At 42.2% G+C, this 19,326-nt stretch overlaps 1 protein-coding gene across 3 annotated transcripts in view; it reads right to left on the bottom strand.

Moving 5' to 3' along the window:
* gsap (gamma-secretase activating protein) overlaps positions 1-19,326 on the bottom strand; it is a 45,311-nt gene that overhangs the window by 4,900 nt on the left and 21,085 nt on the right. For 2 of the 3 annotated variants that reach the window (XM_030046232.1, XM_030046234.1), the window contains exons 24-29: positions 17,738-17,799; positions 15,634-15,729; positions 12,080-12,150; positions 11,545-11,639; positions 7,995-8,114; positions 2,283-2,344 (exon numbers count right to left, since the gene is read on the bottom strand). In XM_030046232.1, coding sequence (XP_029902092.1) covers positions 2,283-2,344; positions 7,995-8,114; positions 11,545-11,639; positions 12,080-12,150; positions 15,634-15,729; positions 17,738-17,799 — 506 coding nt within the window. Of the gene's footprint in view, positions 1-2,282; positions 2,345-7,086; positions 7,278-7,994; positions 8,115-11,544; positions 11,640-12,079; positions 12,151-15,633; positions 15,730-17,737; positions 17,800-19,326 lie in introns of those variants that run through there. The other variant, XM_030046235.1, reaches the window with a different exon arrangement.

The raw sequence follows: 19,326 nt of genomic DNA, 5'->3' as shown, positions 1-19,326 counted from the left end.
CCTGCGAGTAGTTGATTCAAGAAAATTCTGGAAACAAGATTAGCAGTGGAAACGGCAGATGGTAGATTTTTTTTTCACCCGAAAGAAAGCGCTTAAGATGAGACTAAATGAATTAAGATGGACATTTTTGCAGCATATAACCATTTACGTCCATCAAGTCAGCAATAACTCTTACCCATCCATCAATATTCAAACTCAGTATTGGACTAAAGCATCAACCAAGTACAATTCAATCTCCACTGACATCTCATGTCTGCAGATCTTTATGTGAATCAATAAAGTACAATGCAGAAAACAACATCTTATTTCAAACTGTTCAGTTGCTTAAACTTGCACTTTCCAAAACTGCATGGTTTTGACTGAAGCTTTTAAACTCAAGTGACAAAAAAAAAACAAAACAAAACAGGTTATTAATTTAGAATTTGATGGCTGAGTCAAGATGGCTGTCAACACCAGTCCAACACTGATTTATTATGATTCATTAGAAGCTTATTCCATGTTTTTTTTGTTAGCTGAGTCTAACGAGTCTTCACTTCTATCAACCCTCACCAATCTTGCAAGGTGCACCTTTAAATATAGCCGATATTTAAAATCTATATGCCCTAATATGGCCCTCAAATATACAGCACATGTCTGACGCAACTCTCACTGTATCTAAAAAAGCAGAAATGGAATAAAAATATTAGTCTTACAAATACAGTAAGTTTGACTCATTAGTGGCCTAGAGCAATAAAAAGCATGTTAATTTAACATTTTTTTCTTGTTAATTTTAAAATATTAATAAAATTATTGAGATAAATTTTAATTCATTTTGTATGGCCCTTGAAGGAAAACTGAAATGGCCCTTGATAGGAAAAAAGTTTGCCACCCACGGCCTAGAGAGTAAAGATTGTCTTTTAGGTTGGAGGTTTAATTCACTTTCAAAGAGGTAAAAAAAATAAATAAATAAAATAAATGAACAATAATAATAATAACAACAATAATGATAAAATAAATAAATAAGGATTTGGTAAGGGAACCAGTCATAACAAACTAAGTTTATTTCAGGTAAGAAAAACCCCTCTAAAACATCTACAGCTGTTTTCTGGCTCTAGTGGGGTGTGTGTATGTGTGTGTATGTGTGTGTGTGTGTGTGTGTGTGTGTGTGTGTGTGTGTGTGTGTGTGTGTGTGTGTGTGTGTGTGTGTGTGTGTGTGTGTGTGTGTGTGTGTGTGTGTGTGTGTGTGTGTGTGTGCATGTGTGCATGTATGTGTGCTGTACCTGCTAAAACCAGCACTCCTGCCTGCCAAACTGACCCAACAAAGCCCTGACTGGCAGGAAACAGAACAGAGACACTAAACACTTAACATTCCTCTGATCACAGTGCGGATGTAGCGCGAGTGCGCACACGCACACACACACACACACACACACGCTCACACACACACACACTCACAGAAGAACCATGCTGTACCTACACAGGATCACATGGCAGTTACACGAGAGTTAAGGACACACAAAAACACACAGACTTGAGTTACCTAGACGCCCACCCTCAACACACACAGACGCGCGCGCGCACACACACACACACACACACACACACACACACACACACACACACACACACACACACACACACACACACACACACACACACACACACACACACACACACACACACACCAGCCAGTTAGACAAGTGCAGTATGATTGGCTTCAGGGAGGCTTGAGGGAGATGAGACCTAAAATAACTTCTAACTCTTAATTGGACCAGATAGGAGTTTGGGGAGAGAACCATTTGAGAAAAGATCAAAACTTTCCTTACTAATAGATGGGATTATAATAGCCCCACACTGTACGTTATTTTATTCCTCCCCAACCAGGCTGGGAAATTCACACCAGCCAAACACTAGTAAGTTTCTTTTTTCAGTCTTCCAGCCATCATTTGGAGGGTCAGTTTCATTTTATAAAACAATCTGGGCAAACAGTGAAAGTGGCTGGTGAAGTTCGGAGTATATTTAGGGGGAAGTTTTCCATCCATTCCCTGAAGTGATTCGTCAAACCCCCCCACTCCCTCCTTCCCACACACACACACACGCACACGTGCACATACACACATGCCCAGACACACACAAAGCTGTCAGACTGAGAGGAAGGTATCTCCTTTCGCTTTAATCTTTTTCTCTTGGACAATTTCCACTTTTTTTCTGTACTTTTCGCCCTGTGTAATGATCTTGCTCTTGGCCACACACACACACACACATGCACACATACACACACTCAAACACACAATGGGAAGTACCTCAGGGAGTCTCTTCAGAATGCTGAACTTGAGTTTCTCATTGGCATCGCTGTTGTCCAAAGCTAAACAGACACAAACAGAGAAAGAAAGAGAGGGGAGGCAAACAAAGAAATCAATTATAATCCATGAAATTATTCCGATGACAGAGAATAAATCACGCATGGAGGGAAAAATAATGCAATGTCGCAGATTCTCTTTGAACTTGGTATACATAGCCTAATTGCTGAAAACGCTTTGAAGGGAAATTTAGGGTCTCAGCACTGTCAGTTCCATTTTCTGGAAAAATCTCTGGGTTGGCAAAGTGAGTGGCAACAAGCACCATCAGTCTGTTTAACAAGACACCGCCGAAATCCCAGGCTGCTCAGCGGTCGCAGCAACACTGTGGTTGTACCTGGCAGCGGCAGCTGGGAGAATATCAATCACCTTCCTTCCGGAATCTGCTCCTAGATGTTTGCTATAAATGAGAAAACTATCTTTATTGATTTCCATGGTTAAAAAAGCATTAAATTCACATTTCACTTTGGTGGAACACGGACATTTTTCATCGCTGCATGTTGTCAGGAGTTCATGAATGATCAACCAAAGGAAAATGGACTCGTAGTCAGCACCACCTTCTTGCCTTTGCTTTGAAAATTTTAACCGGAGATCTTATAACATCTCGGCTATAAAGGACATGATCTATGTTTCAAAGATGCATTTTTGTTTTGCAGTTACTCATGGTGAGATCCATCCATTCATCCGTTTCGTGGCCATTAATCTGCACCGGAGTCACGTTGGCAACAGGGCAAGCAGATGCAGTGCAGACGTACTTTTCACCACCAATTGGCTCCAGCTCTTCATGAAGGATCCTCGGTTGGTCCCAATCATGCTAAGAGATGTTCCCTCGACTGTTCCTGCATTCATGTGTTGGCAGATTCACTGAAAATACGCATTTCCCAGCAGCATCTACCACCCGAATGCTCTCCCACATCGAATGTTTGAGGCAGAGAAACCAGGCTTCCAGATGCAGCACTAATTGCCTAATTTAAGACGTAATCCAACGTGGCTGAATAGGGCATCGAGACACAAACTTTCTATAATCAAGCCGGACAAGTTCAAGACACGTTTAAGACTTTCAGAAAGCAGCGATGTTGTACACTGCATAATTTCCCGGAGTATTTACATTAAGGTGAACAGATTTTTGGGATTTGCTGACAGTGATCCAGCATCACTGATCTGACGTGTAACTTGCCCGAAAACAAGGAGGCATCTGGCAGCCTGGCAGCATCCCACCTGTTACACACACACAAACACATACACACAGAGCTCACCTTCACTGTAGCAATCGATAATAACCGAAAGTAAAACTAAAACTTGCCATAGCACAAGTTCTTAAAGCAAAACAGCTTTTCTGTGGCATTGAGATAAAAGTTGGAAATCACAAGATCTCCCCATGTAATACCAGTTCCAGATGGAGAGGCGGGGGAATCCAGCGACGGCATCACATCAGGGGACTGTCCCCTGAAAATGGGGACGTCTGCCCTCCCTAATTTACATGAATACCCCCGATACAGTCGAAGTTAGCCGTGAATGCTGTGCGTTGAGTCCAGAGTCCACCTGTAAAGGGAGGCACCCCGGTGGCTTCCTGACCAGGTGGCCCGAACCACCTGGACGCCAATGTCCTCTCAAATCACTGAACACCTCAACCCTTTGATTAAAACTGAGACCAGTCGCCCCGCCGGGACATCTGATTTCATTCTTTTCATTTCATCCCAGTCTTTCGGTCACTACCCAGAGCTCGTGGATATACGTGCGGGTCAGAGCACAGATCGACCAGTAAATCGAGAGCTGTGCTTTAAGGCGCTGCTTTCTCTTTTACCGCTGCAGTCTGATGTAATGCCCCCATTACTGCAGACGCTGCACCCAACCAGCATTCAATCTCACAATCCCCTATACCCTCACCCGTGAATAAAAACTCCAAGATACCTGAACTCCTCCACTTGCAGCCGTCATTCAGCCTCCTCACCAGACACTGAGAGTCTGACAGTGGGATATTGGGAGCTGGGGGAAAAAATCCTAAGTGATTGTGTTTAAAAAAAAAGAAAGAAAGAAAGAAAGAAAGAAATGGGGGGTAGATGATATGGATGTTGGGGCCCCTAAGTGTCCATGGAGTGTGCAAAGTAAAGGGTGATCCTGTTCTACTGAGAAGAAAGTATTTTAAAAATGAGACACAAACGGATAAATGCCCTAGTGGGGTTGTTTGGTAGCCAAGGGTAGAAGAATACGGCTGGACTGGGCAACTTCCTGATGAGAATGTGTGTGTGTGTGTGTGTGTGTGTGTGTGTGTGTGTGTGTGTGTGTGTGTGTGTGTGTGTGTGTGTGTGTGTGTGTGTGCGTGTGCGTGTGTGTGTGTGTGAGTGTGTGTATGCATAACAAGGCTTTATGAAAATAGTGCTCAGCCAAGTAAACTGGGTAAAAAAAAAAAAAAAAAAGTTGAGTTGAATGTTTACTTTCAGATAGATAGATAAAATGGATAAATATCTGATTAATCCCTAGAGAGCAGTGACGCATGAACTCTGTAACCTCAAAGTCTAAAACATCCTTCAGTGTCACTTTGAAGTTTGAAACCATTTGGACTCTGTTCTTAAAATGATCTTTTCATCTTCAAAGATCTGCCTTTGTTTTGTCCGTGAGAAATGTAAACTACACAAGACCAAGCCTGGCAAGAAATGCGAGACAATTCGGTTTAGTTGATGTCCGTGCCAAGTCGGCCTGTTGGGTCTTTGAACAGTGTATTTTGAGCTCGAAGAAATCCACACCAAAACGCACAAAATACCCAGCCCGCCACAGTGTATCTTAATTTGCAGCCAAACAGACACATCGGCTGTTGCCTCTCCATGAATGGCCCGGGATCCAGTGGAAAAACCACATCCACCTATGAGGCAGTCCCTCTTTTCTCGGCCACACAGAGGTGACACATTACACATTTACAGAAGCAACAACAGCGGTTCGTTTGCTAGAATTGAACAAGATGCAGTCTACATTGAATGTTTTACTGCTGCAGTATGTTGGGCCGGTGCCTGCACACTGAGTGCAAAACAACAAGCTACTTATCACCCCCGCTGTGGCCAAAATCAAGAATAACATCAGATTACTTTAAAGATTGCAATTGTCAAACTTGCAAGAGCTTGCACTTTTTGCTACCAGAGGGAGGGATATTTCACACAGTTTCCTAAACAAATTATTGCCCGTGCAGTGAAAAATCCCTACCCCAAACTTTAAGTTGCATATCAGTGGAAATCTTTTCTAAACATACTAAAAAAAAAAGGAAGAACAGAAGAAGATATCATGCCACCCCAGTGAGTTCAAAATATCTCTGCCTGTATGGGGTGCAGAGAGTGCGCCCACATATAGCACTTAACTCGACCAATTCTGCTGCAATCTCCAATCCTTTAATGCCTCAAGCGGATGACATATCTTTCATAATGATTAACTTTCTGTGGGCTCTTATCTGTTTCTGGGGTGTTTCAGAAAACTTCTCAGGTCAGGTGGAAGGGATTGTCTCTGCAAAATACATAAAGGCACATGCGGTGAGATGAGGCAATGAAGCACCCGGTTTACTGTGCTACTGGTTGTGCTGGTAGTTAGATGTTAACAAGATTATTTTGCTGTGAGCACCTCTTCACAATCAAAACTTTCAAAAACACTTTCTCAACCAATACAGGCCTTTGTTGGATGAAGTAAACAATCCCTAACACCTGAGGCCTTAAGGATTGACTTTAATAAGCCACCGACCCCCACTCAAAGTAATTTTGCCCTGTGGGGACCCTAATATCATGAGATTTTTTTTTTTCAAAAGCATTTTAAATTTATCATCGTCATCATAATTTCATTTCTTTCAAAAACATGGGAAAAGGGCGATGAGTAAATTCTAAATTTCTACTGATTAAAATGATATATTTAAAGGTCAGATCAGGGATGCTGGATCTGATGTCTTGTTTTTAAATGTTTGTTTAAAGCATTTAAACTATTCCTCATCTTTCTGAAGGACCCCCTGGAACACCGTTAAGGACTCCTCTGGGTCCCCAGACCCCACTTTGAAAACTTTCAGATTCAAAACTACTATATTCAACACTGTTTTTTAGTGTATTTTTGTTGCAATATGTATTCAATGTGTTAGCTTTCAAAAAAATCATTTTCCTGCCATGTATCCCAAATTACCGCAGCAAGTCAGGAAATGATGCAAGCATGCACATAAAAAAATGTGTTGAATGCAGAGTCTACAAGTCGGCATTGTTTGGCAAAAATGACCTTTTCAAGTATCCAGAAGAAAAAAAAAAAACATACACCAGAGATGACAGGAAGCAATAGTTCTGAGAAACGAAGGGAAAACGAGCATAACTATCTATCACAGTACAGTTTCTCAAAGTTCAAAGAAAGAATGTGCTTACCGACTAAGATGCATCAAAATATCTTTAGTTTTTTTAGTTTTGCACTCAGTTTATGCTGAAAATGTATTGTACATTCCAACTGTACTTCTTAAACATTAAAGGTTGAAGGGCATCAGTGTAAATATGGGCAAAGAATTCAATACATTACATCATCTCTCTTTCTCTCACTCTCTCTCTTTCTCTCTCCCGCTCTCATATTTAATGATTTTTAATAAAACTGATGACTTGAGACTTGACAGGCACCGGCTTGATCACAGACACCAGCCAGTCTCCACAGAAACCTCGAGCTCAACACGAGAACAAATTTTTATCCGTCATCCACGACTCCTCTGATTTGTTTTAAATCATTTCAGTCACATCATCAATGTGCTCTTTTGCATCATCCTCCTTCATCCTCCCTTCGTAAAGAGCAGCGCCGGCAGCTCCAGCGGCTCCTCCCCCCTCCTCTGTATCTCGTCCATCGGCAGCCTCTGTTCTTCAGGAAACGTCTCCAGACTCCTGCTCCTGGCCACTCCACCCTCCTTCGTTCTTTTGGTCCTCGCAGTTTGCTGCCTGCTGGGTATCCCTGCTAACATCGAGGCCAGCTTCACCGATACATGGAATCTGTCAGCTCGAGTTTTTCCTCTTCGCCTCCTGCCTTTGCTCTCACTGAAATACTCTAGTGCTGATAAGGTACTACCAGGTACGTGACTAATAGTCCCATAAGGAAACGAGTTTGTCATGAGTTGAATCCATTGCAGAACAGTAATTGCCATTCTTGAGGCCGCATTTCAAGTGCAACAAATCCTCGGCCTGATTTTACATAACAAAGAAATTTATAGTCTTTTTAAAACACGTCTAAAAGGTCATTAGATTCAGGCCATGTCTATTTCAGTCATGTGTCCAGAAGCTGAACTCCTAACACGTTATTTGCTTGTTACTGGTTGCTATCTCCTCTACTGCCCTATGCTGTTTTGTAAGATTAGTTATTACACATTGGCTTCAGGCTTTCTAACATTGATTTATATAAGCTGCCAGTCCTAGCAGTTTGATTTAGAATAGAAATGCATCCACAAATGAAATTACTGAGAGATTAAGAGCGCTGTCTCCTCTGTGTGACGGTCCGATTCTGGCGCTTTCTATTTTTACACGCCTCCAGAAAATCTCTGTTTCACTTCAACCAAAATTTATATATTTATGCGCTCTCCATGCCCATAAATCTGAAGTTATGGAGCATCAGAGTACAAAAAAGAAGAAATAAAACGGTACAGGTGTGTGTGTGTGTGTGTGAGTGTGTGTGTACCTGTCATGAGCCGAGACACAAACGTTTCAGAGAGCTGAAGAAGCCCATGGTCGATGTACTGCAGGAAGGTTTGATGAGGGAGACAACGTACGCCGAGCACCGCCAACAGAGTATGGTAACCTAGAAAGAGAGAGAGAAAGACATATAAAGAAGAAATGAGCCATCACTCTATCTTGTCCAGTTACTGAGTGACACCATAATCACACACACACTAAAGCAAAACTGTATTGACCTTGAATTTGTACTCGGTGGAGGCAGACAGATAGAGTTTGGAAGGAAATAGTTCTCATCGAAATACCTTCTGTGGGCTGTGGGCTTTGGTATAATAATAATACAATAACAATAATACCTTGAGTTTTAAAAAATATTACATTAAAAGCACTTGAGAACAGTTAGGTTTTCAGTCTGGATTTAAAAACTGCAGCAGTCGAGGCATTCCTACTATCAGATTTCGGGTACCACTCACGGTCCACTGCTGAGTGATCTGACAGGTCTCCCAGGGTTATATTGCTCAAGCATGTCACTCATATATTTAAGGCCAGCTCCATGTAGAGATTTAGAAGTGAGTGATAAGACTTTAAAATCAGTTCTGTGGCTTATTAAGCAACCAGAGCAGAGATTTGAGAATTGGGGCGATGGGGGCTGTCCTTTTGGTTCTGGTCAGAGCTCTTGCGGCCAGATTTTGAATAAACTGCAGGTGCCTGACCGACTTTTTTGGAATTCCTGTCAGATGTCCATTGCAGTAATGAATTCTGCTTGAGAGCCAAGGGTGTAGTTTTTCCATATGGATGGTAGGGACACGTACCAACCAATATTTCTGCAGGACAGAACCCTCTACTAAAATTTGAGTGAACTCATTGGCGCTATCGTATGTGTGGCGTAATACTAGATAATTCTGATGTGCCCTCCCAGAGGCTACATCTCAAAAATGACCTATTTACATACATTTATGTGGTTGCTTTCTGACTGGCTGAAAAGGAGGGGGTTATCTGAAGGTTCAATTCTGGTACAAACATTGTACTTACTGTCAGACACGAGGGAGATGAGAGCTGATCAGCTGACAACAGAAAATTATCACAGCCATCATCCATACCTCAAGCATGGACAAAAATTTAGTCTTTAAGATGACTTACTCCCATTCACCTGGTAGTCAGGTTGCTTGCAGGTGTAAACATAAAATGGGTGGATATGTCAAATTATGAGTTGAATTTCCGTATAGAAATCCCATGAAAATGTCATAATTAATGAATTATTGGCAGGCTAGAGAAGTAGAGCAGGCTGATGAGGAAACAGTTGAGGTGTCAGGCTTTCAGGTGAGGTTCTAATTATGTTTTTTTTTTAAATAATAGGGAGGCATCAGCATTAAAGTTAGTTAGTTAAGTTAGTTTAACCAGATGGTTTTATGTATCTTATTCATCAATGCGTCACTTTGTTACACACAGGAAACTAGGTGGATCAGTGGCTCTTCAGGACTTCAGGTGAGGTTGTAAAATGATACTGCAATTAAACATATGCTATTATAGATTAATTATAAGTAAGCCATACCAGCCTGGTCCAAAATTCATAGAAGTACAGAAACTTTCCAAACATGATGTTCCGGTTTCAGGCGATCTGCTACAGTCAGTATCCATGGCTTGGTAGAACATTGCAATCGCCACCAAGTCAGCAAAAGCACACCATCATGCAGTTACAATCAGTGCAGAAGTTCACACACAAATATCAAGTGTACGAGCTAAAACACACAAAGAGACGAGGCACTGTCTGGAGAAAATAATGGGTGCCGTAAGGTATCTTGTGAGACAGGGAGTAGCATTTCAAGGACATGCGGCAAATGAAGGGAATTTGTGCCACGTTGTGAAGTGGCTTGCAAATGATGACCCTGTTCTTTCCTCTTGGCTCAGCCGTTGCCATGACTATGTCAGTCTGCAGAGCCAAAGTGAATAGTTAACCTTGCTTGGTAACACAGAGGCACTGCTGAAACAATCAGGTCCTTACCAGCGGTTTGATTTCAGCTATAACGAATGACACTCAGGATATACTGAGAAAAGGGCAAATTTCCATATGTTTTAGATATGTGGACCAAGATCTGGTGGCACAGGAAGTCTTTGCGGGACGGTGGGATGACGCTTCAAGGAAGTCTTCAGGGAAGTGCTCAGGCAGTGCTGAAGAGAGAACTCTCTGGCTCTGTATGTGTATTGCAGTACCTCTCCCCTCATACGTGACGTGTTGCAATGGGACCATTACCTTGGAATTCTTAGCAACCAATCGAGTAAATGCAAGGGGCTATTGGCCAGACAGGCAGTGTCAGATGGGCATACCGAAACAGTGGAACCTCTCTGTCCGACTAGGTGGACATTGTGTGGACAAGCTGTCGATACATTTCTCAGTATGAGGCTGTGTTGTCCAGTTTGGAGGAAATCCCGCAGCTGGTTCCGACACTGGCACAAGGGCCGGTGGTTTCCTAGATCATTTCCAGATGGATAAGACTCTTCACGGGACTGCTGGTAGCATCAAAGGTACTGGGAAAGCTTGAGTGCCTAAAGTCATTGCAAAAGCGATCCCAAACGATTGAGGACATGCAGGCTGTTGTTAATTTGTTGGCTCAGCTCTTCAAAAAAAAGAAGAATGAGGAAAAGTTTGAAGAACCAAAGAGATCCCCCCAAAAGATTCACTGGTAGTCAGCCAAAAACACCCAAGGAATACGACAGCATACCATTTTTAAGGTGCTGGACAGTTTGGACGTTCAACTCAAAGAGCGGTCTAACAAACCAGACCTCCAGATGTTGAATGTTCTCCTTTCTGGACAAATGGATGATGTCACTGGACAGTAACCAGAGATAAACATAGTTTGAAGGTTCAGCTGCCAGATTCTCTCAAAGAATACCTTCATGTCAAGAAGTGAAGCCGAAAATATCCTGAGGGGAATCCCAAGTGAGGTAAGAGGCTTACTCAACAAGGCTGAGAAGCTTCTTGGGGTGTTGCTGACCGTCCCTGTGGCCTCAGCTGGAGCTGAACGAAGCTTTAATGCACTCATAATGATGCATGTACATCAAGAGGCCCGTGACCAAGTGGGTCTTAAAGGTATTTGCCGATTCAGTCTGTATGTATGAATGACCGATACTGGATAAATAAAATAGAAAATGTTGCTTACAACTGCAGGATAAACTAAAATAAAAAAAGAAAGCAAACCATGTACACACACATAACTTTTGACAGCAGCATGTTCATGTACATCCTTCCAAGCTACTGCCATAAACTCAGACTAAACTCTTCAATTACACAGTGAGGCTGTTTTGGGCTGGATTTTTTGCTGCAAATATTCAAAGTGAATTCAAGTTATTCAAAATATATTCAGTCTCCGCTTCACCCATGTCTGCACTATGCTAATGTTTAACATATTTTTGGTTACATTAGCGCTGGAGAGAGTCTGGGTCTGTCGTCCCTCAGCGCAAACACACATTGCTATTCTGGGAGAGGTAGAGATGCAGACTAGATTATAACGAGCAGAAGTGTGTGTGTATGTGTGTGTGTGTGTGTGTATGTTTCTTACCAGGTGGGAGGGGCAGACAGAGACCCCTCGTGGCTTCCAGGATCCGAAGCATGAAGTGAAACACGGCCCACTCTGCCGAACTGCCCTGCTGTGTCCTGGAACATGAACACACACACACACACACACACACACACACACACACAAAGAAAATTTCACAGGGAATGTTATATAACGTGAGCGCACATGTGAAGAGGGTCATTGCTATTTGCACATGAGGACAAGCACACAGCAGGGGGTGATAGGATTTTGATCACACATGTCGAAAGATGAAGACACACACACACACACACACACACACACACACACACACACACACGCACACACACAAACTGCATACATTAGATTAAAAACAGAGCTTAACTACACACGACACTGATATCTGGTTGCACAATCCCACACAAACATTAACTCTTTTTGTTAACCAACTTGAAATTTGACAAAGTTTAAACAGGACTTAAGGACATTAAAAGGAAACAAAAAGTATCACTTATGCTACACACACACACACACACTGAGAAGTGAAAGGGATACTCACAAGCACAAAACATGAGGGCCAAGTTTGTACTTCAGCCATACTGACTCCAGCATGTGTCTGATGAGCTCCAGCTAAACACACACACACACACACACACACACACACACACATTAGGAAGAAGATGCGAGGATTTGCTTGGTTCGATTTAAATTCAACATTTTCCTCAAAACACTGCAAAAAAAACTTTCATTCAGTGTCATAAAAAATCTTGATACTAGTGGGCTGATCTGCCTTAGCCGGCCTTGTTTCGACATATTTATACTCATTCCCAGTAAAAAAAAAAAAAAAAAAAAAAAAATCACTGGAAGCAAACTGTTCTCTCATTTCAGTGATAAATTTAAAATTTAAACAGTGTATATTAGATGAAATGACTTGTCAAGATGGAGACTTTGTGCATCGCAGGCCAGGGATGTTGGAAACCACAGCATCCCTTCATTAGGAGCCGATTCAAACGCCTTCACCTCGGAGACAATACAACATCTGCTTGCGGCGAAGTGATCGAAGCCGTCGGTTTTGCTTACTCAGTGTTCATTTAGCTCAGCTTCCCCACTTCTCTCTTTTTCCTTGACACTTCCCGTTTTCATTTCCACAGAACAAGAGTGATGCGGCTGCCGATATGCGCACACGCACACACACACGTGTCATGTGACCGAACATCTCTCAACGTACAGCACCCGCATCATACGGCTGCACTTGACTCTTTTGAAACACTTTCCAATCGACTGAACTCACACACACACACACACACACACACACTCATTCTCTTTCTCTCTCTGTCCACGCATGACTACTCTCTCATCTCCTCTGTGCTGCCGAATAACAGGAAGAGGATCTGCCTCGTTCACATCCTGCAGACCAGTGGGAAACCCTCCGACAGCACCGTCCTCCACTGACCCCAGGGTGGGAATTTCAATTAACTTCACTTATGTAACCGACCGGCCTAAAAATACAAAGGTGTCAAAAAGACAAGACATAACAGTAAGCCCCTCCGGAGGGCTTATCTCGAACTTAAAAATCCCTTTTTTTTCCCCTCCTCTCTTCTTTCTTTGTTTCATCACTTCACTTCTGCGCCGTATCACCTCGCAAACGGAAAACCAAACTAGACAGCTTGTTTATTGTCTACGCCAAGAACATCATGTTCGAGCAGATGAGCCAGGGAAATTAAGGGATTCACTCTGTCACTTTTGTAAACTCAGATGAACCAACTAATACTCCATATGTCAAACACCGCGCCGCCAAATGACAAATCCACTGGTCTGTTAACATTACACACTCACTGTCGGGAGCATTTGAACGTCACGCCTCAAAAAATGAGAAATTCATTGTTTGGAAACACAAATGCGGCACCTTCTCGGGCAAAAAAATAATTATTCGGTGATTTCTTTCTTTTTGTCTCGGTTCATTTTTCTTCTTCTCGCCACTGATGTATTCAAGGCCCCCCTAGAGCTAGATGAAATGATAAAGCTATGTGGCCGGGATGTTTTTGGTGCAGAAAAAGTAAGGCAATAAAGTGATTTAAAATCACACAGTGAAGCGCAGTAATCCTTGGGTGGCTTTCTCTTAGAATAAAATCTAGAATCAGCGATTTGTGTTAATGAGCCTCGGTCTTGACGGTGAGTCTGAATTTACTCAGGGTGGGCTCCCCTGCTGAAAAAACTTTAATAACCTTGGGTTTTCTTAATAACTTTTCTGCTGCTTAATTAAAAGTATATTTCAGTCTCTTTCAATTAACACCATTACCTTTAACATTTATTCCTACTTTTAATGGTTCATATTCAGCTGTGAGCAGGTCATTCTTCGCTGCGACATTGGCTGTGTTATGAAACGAATGTATCTTGGTCGTCCATAACAACGGGAGTGGGAAATAAATAACTACGACAATAATGTACTGTAGAGCTGCAATCTATCAAAGCAGAAGTTCCCCGGCTCTTAAAAGCTGTAATCCATTTCACCCCCAACTTCTCCCCTGTGTCAACACAGCCATTAGTCTCAATAAGCAGTGACACAGAGGGGAGATGTTCTTTCCTCGTGGCGTCCTCTTTGAAACGGCACCACCCAGAGTTTTTTAAAGCACGAGTCAGCTTGATGTGTGAGCGCGCGGCCCGGCGAGGAAGCGAGTCCGCCGCTTCGCTAAGTGAAACGCTCCTCGCTGGCGCTGTCCGCTGTCCGCCGCCTCCTCGCGTGAGTGTTTTAATGAGCCCGACATTCAAGGATGCAACAAAGCTTTTCACCTCAGGCCTGAGCTGAATAAATTTAATCACCTCTGCACTTTGACTGAGACGCAACATGGCACAGCGATTTCAAACATGCTTGTTGCTGCCATTGAACACTCTCTTCCCTCTGAGTTGTCAAACCGCGAGTTAAAACTTATGTTGTAGTGAGCTGCACCGTCGACCAATCAAGCTGCGAGTGTGGGGGCTCTCTCTGCAACCCTGCAAAGTCCCAAAAAATGTGGTGCATCCTGCTTTCTATTCAATTCAGGCCTTATCCTTGGCCTGATTTAATACTGTTGTGTTGATATATGCTGTATGTCTTCTTTCAGCAGCTCCAAGCTGTGAAGGGAATTACCTTCCAGGAATACTAAAGACTTACTTTACAGAGCCCCCCGTGTCTGTGCCTGCTCCTGAGTGTCAAGCAGAGAGGGAGTGGCTTTTTTTTCTTCTTCTTCTGTAGTTTTGTTTCTTTTTAGTTTTATCGTTTCATTTCAACTTACCTAGGCGAATCCCACCTGCTGTTCTCTCCACTGCAAAAAATATCCACCTTAACAAGTCATGGCCTCATATTCAGTGTTTAACTCTTGATTTTCTCAGAGCATGGGGGGAAAAAAAGACAGGATGAGATTACAGCAATTGTTTCCAATGCCATTTCAAGATTTGTTAGTATAAATATGTTGGAAAAAGGCAGAACAGGGTTCAGCCGATTAGTATCAAGAAAATGACACTTGTTTCAAGAAAATTGTGGAAACAAGTTGAATTAGCTTTGGAAATAATTTCATCTCATCCTGTTTGCAGATTTCAGATTTTCACACTGTATATGAGACTAAATGATTTGTTAAGATGGAGCTTTCTTTTACAGTGTAGGTCAGTGGTTTTCAATATGAGGTCCATGATGGGCTACCAAGGAGTCCTCAGCAAAATGATAATTTAACTTCACTATAATTTAATTCATTCAAAATTGTTACGGTACAAAGGGGTAAAAAAGTATGAGTGATTAATTTGACATTCATTTCATCTTTTTTGACTGCATTTGTGTCTATTTGTGTTACTTTAATCAGAAAGTTAATGGCTTCATTCGGACTGATGCCTGCCCTGGGTGTAAATGTCCTGAGTGTGCCGCTTCCGGCTGAAAAGTAATGGCAGACACAAAAATAAATACAACTGAGAGAGCTGTGTGCATGTGAGGGGGAAAGACTTCACTAAAAAGCTACTATGAATAAATAAATATGTATAGAGAGAGTCCCTGGACACACATCTCTTTTTCTCCCTCAGTTATCACACACACACACACACACACACACACACACACACACACAGACAAAAACACAGTGCACCAACCAGTTTGGCCACGTAGCTGACCACCAGTGAGTCGATCTTCTTCTTGCCTAGTCGAGGCAGGTGTCTGTTGAGATGTTCTCGAAGCTTATCGACCATCTACGGCACAAACGCGCACACACACACACACACACACACACACACACACACACACACACACACACACACACACACACACACACACACACACACACACACACACACACACACACACACACACACACACACTTTCAGTACTAAGAAGTAACTGAGGAGAGTAAGTGAGATTAAGTGAAACTTTGTGTATATGGGTGGGTGCTTTAGGCATACTTTGGTGTGTGTTTAGTCGGGTTAAATTGAGTTCACCTCGACTATGGCGTCCTAAAATTGATTTAACTGTGAATAGGATTGGAGAAGAGAGGAGGAGAGGAGAGAAGAGAAGAGAAGAGAAGAGAAGAGAAGAGAGAGAGAGGGATGAAGGAAAGAGAAGGAGAGAGGAGAGGAGGGAAGAAGGATGGTGGGACAAACGGGGTGAGGGAAGGAGACAGAGAGAGAGAGAGAGAGAGAGAGAGCTGGGCTGCTCTAAGAATAGCAGACAGTCTGCTAACATCTGACTGAACTCCATTAAATTGAAGCGATCCGCTCTTTAAAAACTATGCTGAGCACAGAGAAAGCTGCGAGATATAAAATCGTCCATCAAACACCAACACAGTCAAAAGTGCAAGTATCAGATCCGGGGCCTTGAGCCGGTGGTTCTTTTCTTTATTTTTTAAACTGTCGACTCATCTCAAGTGTTTCAGGTCAAAAGATGGCTGTGAAGTAAGATAATAGACGGTCAGCCTTTTATGTATTAAAGGAGCAGTTCCTCCAAAATACTCATTTTGCCGCTTACCCCTTGTGATCACTTGGTCTTCTTTAGAGCCTGACCACAAAATATTGGCCGGCCTAATCATATATGTATCAGCATCAGTGTATATGTTTGATATGCGCAAATGTGATTTTTCTTTCCCCACAGAACATAAAGCAGAAAAAGATGCTTGTGATCATTTTGAAATTAAAATTTGGTCTTTTTTTCTTATTTGAAGATGTTTTCCAGTTTTTTTTTTTTGTTTTTGTTTTTGTCAATATGTATCTATTCACCCTGGGGGTAAGTGGGAAAATATCTTTTTTTTTTTGTACTGTGAAATGACTCTTTAACACGTACAACGAAAAATCCCTCCGTCAACACTCTTACACTGACTAGCTAATTTGTGATGTCCAGTGCGTTCCAGGAGTAGTTTTGTGATTAAGTGTTGTGGATTTCTGATTCAGACTATTCAGACTCCCCTCAACCTGCCTCATTATCCTGCCTTTTCTGGAATCTTGAAAGTTTTTCTTGAATCTTGAATCTATCTCTACTTCCATTAGTGAAGGTGGAGAGAGCAACGCCACGGTGCACCTGGTTGTTGTAATCACAGGAAAGTCGGAAATGCCGGCAATAGTACTTAACACGCTACTGATGACTGATCTGCTAAGATGCAAACCGAGGTTGCAATGCATTGTGGTCTTTGAGGGCCACAGGAGACTGGTATCCCCGCCTCTCACTGCATCTAGACAGAAAGTCTTGCTCTCTAATCCTGAGGGACTGACACACACCGACACAACAACAGAAAACATTCTGTGATCAAACGTATTTGTAGCAGCACTGAAAATGTCTCAGCGTGATGTCAGGGTGTCTACAATGGACAGTTACTCATGAGAATAAGACAAATACACAAAAAGACAAGGTACACCACTTAAAGAGTTGACAAGGATGCCAGAAAGACACACGTGCAAAAAAAAAAAAAAAAAAAAAATTGCTCATGAATCCAATACTTAAACTTTTGACTGGCGGGCTTCTTCATATCCTGCATCTCATATGTTGTGCAAGTGATGCTTTTCAAATCTTTTTGAAGTTTGTGAAAGTTCAAATCAAATCCCCTCTGAAACTTTTCCTGTTACCCTTCCAAGACTCAGTTCTATTTCTGAGTGGATTTTTGATTTAAAAATACACCATAAAACCAAAGGATCACGATGCATGATATGAAACATATTTTGTATGTGCATGTGTGTGTGTGTGCGTGTGTGCTGCAGCCTCTCTCTGGCTCACCAGGCCTATGAGCGCCCTCTGTTGGTGGTCTTCCTCCTGGAAGAGTGGCACCAGCTTCTTATCTAGAAGAGACCAGGCGTTACTGGCTAGACACACATAAAAGACACATCTGAAGAAACCTTTGATGCCACGGCTGCACTCGGCTGGACACTGCCGCTAGCCTTCAGGTGTGTCAGCCTGGTATCATCACTAAATGGACCGGCTCGGGGAAGGGGAAGGAGCCAAACACCAGCTTGTTCCAGAAGTTAAGGGGGGAAAAGTGAATATCAAAAAGGATGAGATTGCACAAATAGGCTGTGTTTGGGAGCATTTGTGCTTTGAAAATGCATCGCAAAGCTTGAGGTTATGAGGGCACAGTTCTGGTCTGTGTGTGTGTGCTTGTGTGTTTGCAGTTGTTTTATGTCAGCCACAAAGCTTGGACCACTTCAGATGAATTATTTCACACACACACACACACACACACACACACACACACACACACACACACAGACAGCCAGAGACACAATCTTTTGATCACTTTCATCATATCGACACACATGTAAGAAGCCGGCTTTGTGATTTTAAAGTTGAATAACTTGCAGATATAAATAGCGCCGGCGGGGCAGAGTTTGCTGACGGGCTCTGCTGCCAGACTTGCTGCACGGCTGTTAGCGGTTCAAAGTTATCAGCCGTTTTATGTTTCCATTTGATATTTCCATTTCAGGCATTTAACTGAGTGACTGGGCAACAGCTGGTCAGGTTATATGGAGGTTCAGCACATTGGCTGTTTACATTTATCGACCGTGTGACCTTTTGGTTACGGGACGGTGTCACTAAGCACCACTGCACCCTCTGAAGCATTTTACAGAATACTGCAGAGACAAACATGAGTAAGTCTGAGATTTGATAAATGATTTAAGAGGAATAAAAATCACAGTAAGGATGGGACACTACAAGGGAGTGTCATGTTTTTGCCTCTTGGACAGCCTAACCCTGATGTGATGGCGCTGACTGACATTTTTGTAGAAATTATTACAGACAGAGGTCCAAAACTACTCATTTACTCAAGTACAATTTTGAGTTACCAGCACTTAGTCGGGTATTTCTATTTTGTGAGACATGGTACTTTTACTGCACTGTTTTTCAGAGGGGAATATTTTACTCTTTACTGCACTACATTTATCTGACGGCTGGAGCCATTTTGCAGGATAAGCTTTTACAAGCTACACATAAAACACAATGCATTGTTACAGTATAAACAGTATATGGAGCGGTTAGAGCTGCAACATTAAAATACCTCTTGCAGGTTAATGCATCAATGAGGTAACACTCAGAAAGGAACCATTCCTCACAATGACACTGTTTTCCTTTCCATGCTTAACCACATTTTACTGATAACACGCTCATATTTTGACATTACAAAAAAAAAAAAAAAAAAAAAAAAAAAAAAAAAATGACCGCAGGACTTTTACTGGAGTATTTTTCCATCATGCCTGTGCATCTTTTACCTACAGTAAGTAATGGTTTCAGCTGCTCTTTCCAGCACTGATTACATTAAAAAAAATCATTTGACAAATGACCTGTTTTAAAGAGCTGCTTGGAGGATTTCT

Source organism: Myripristis murdjan, chromosome 23 (assembly GCF_902150065.1).
Source record: "Myripristis murdjan chromosome 23, fMyrMur1.1, whole genome shotgun sequence".
In the NCBI taxonomy this organism is placed as follows: Eukaryota; Metazoa; Chordata; class Actinopteri; order Holocentriformes; family Holocentridae; genus Myripristis; species Myripristis murdjan.
This window is presented reverse-complemented; position numbering and strand designations above follow the sequence as displayed.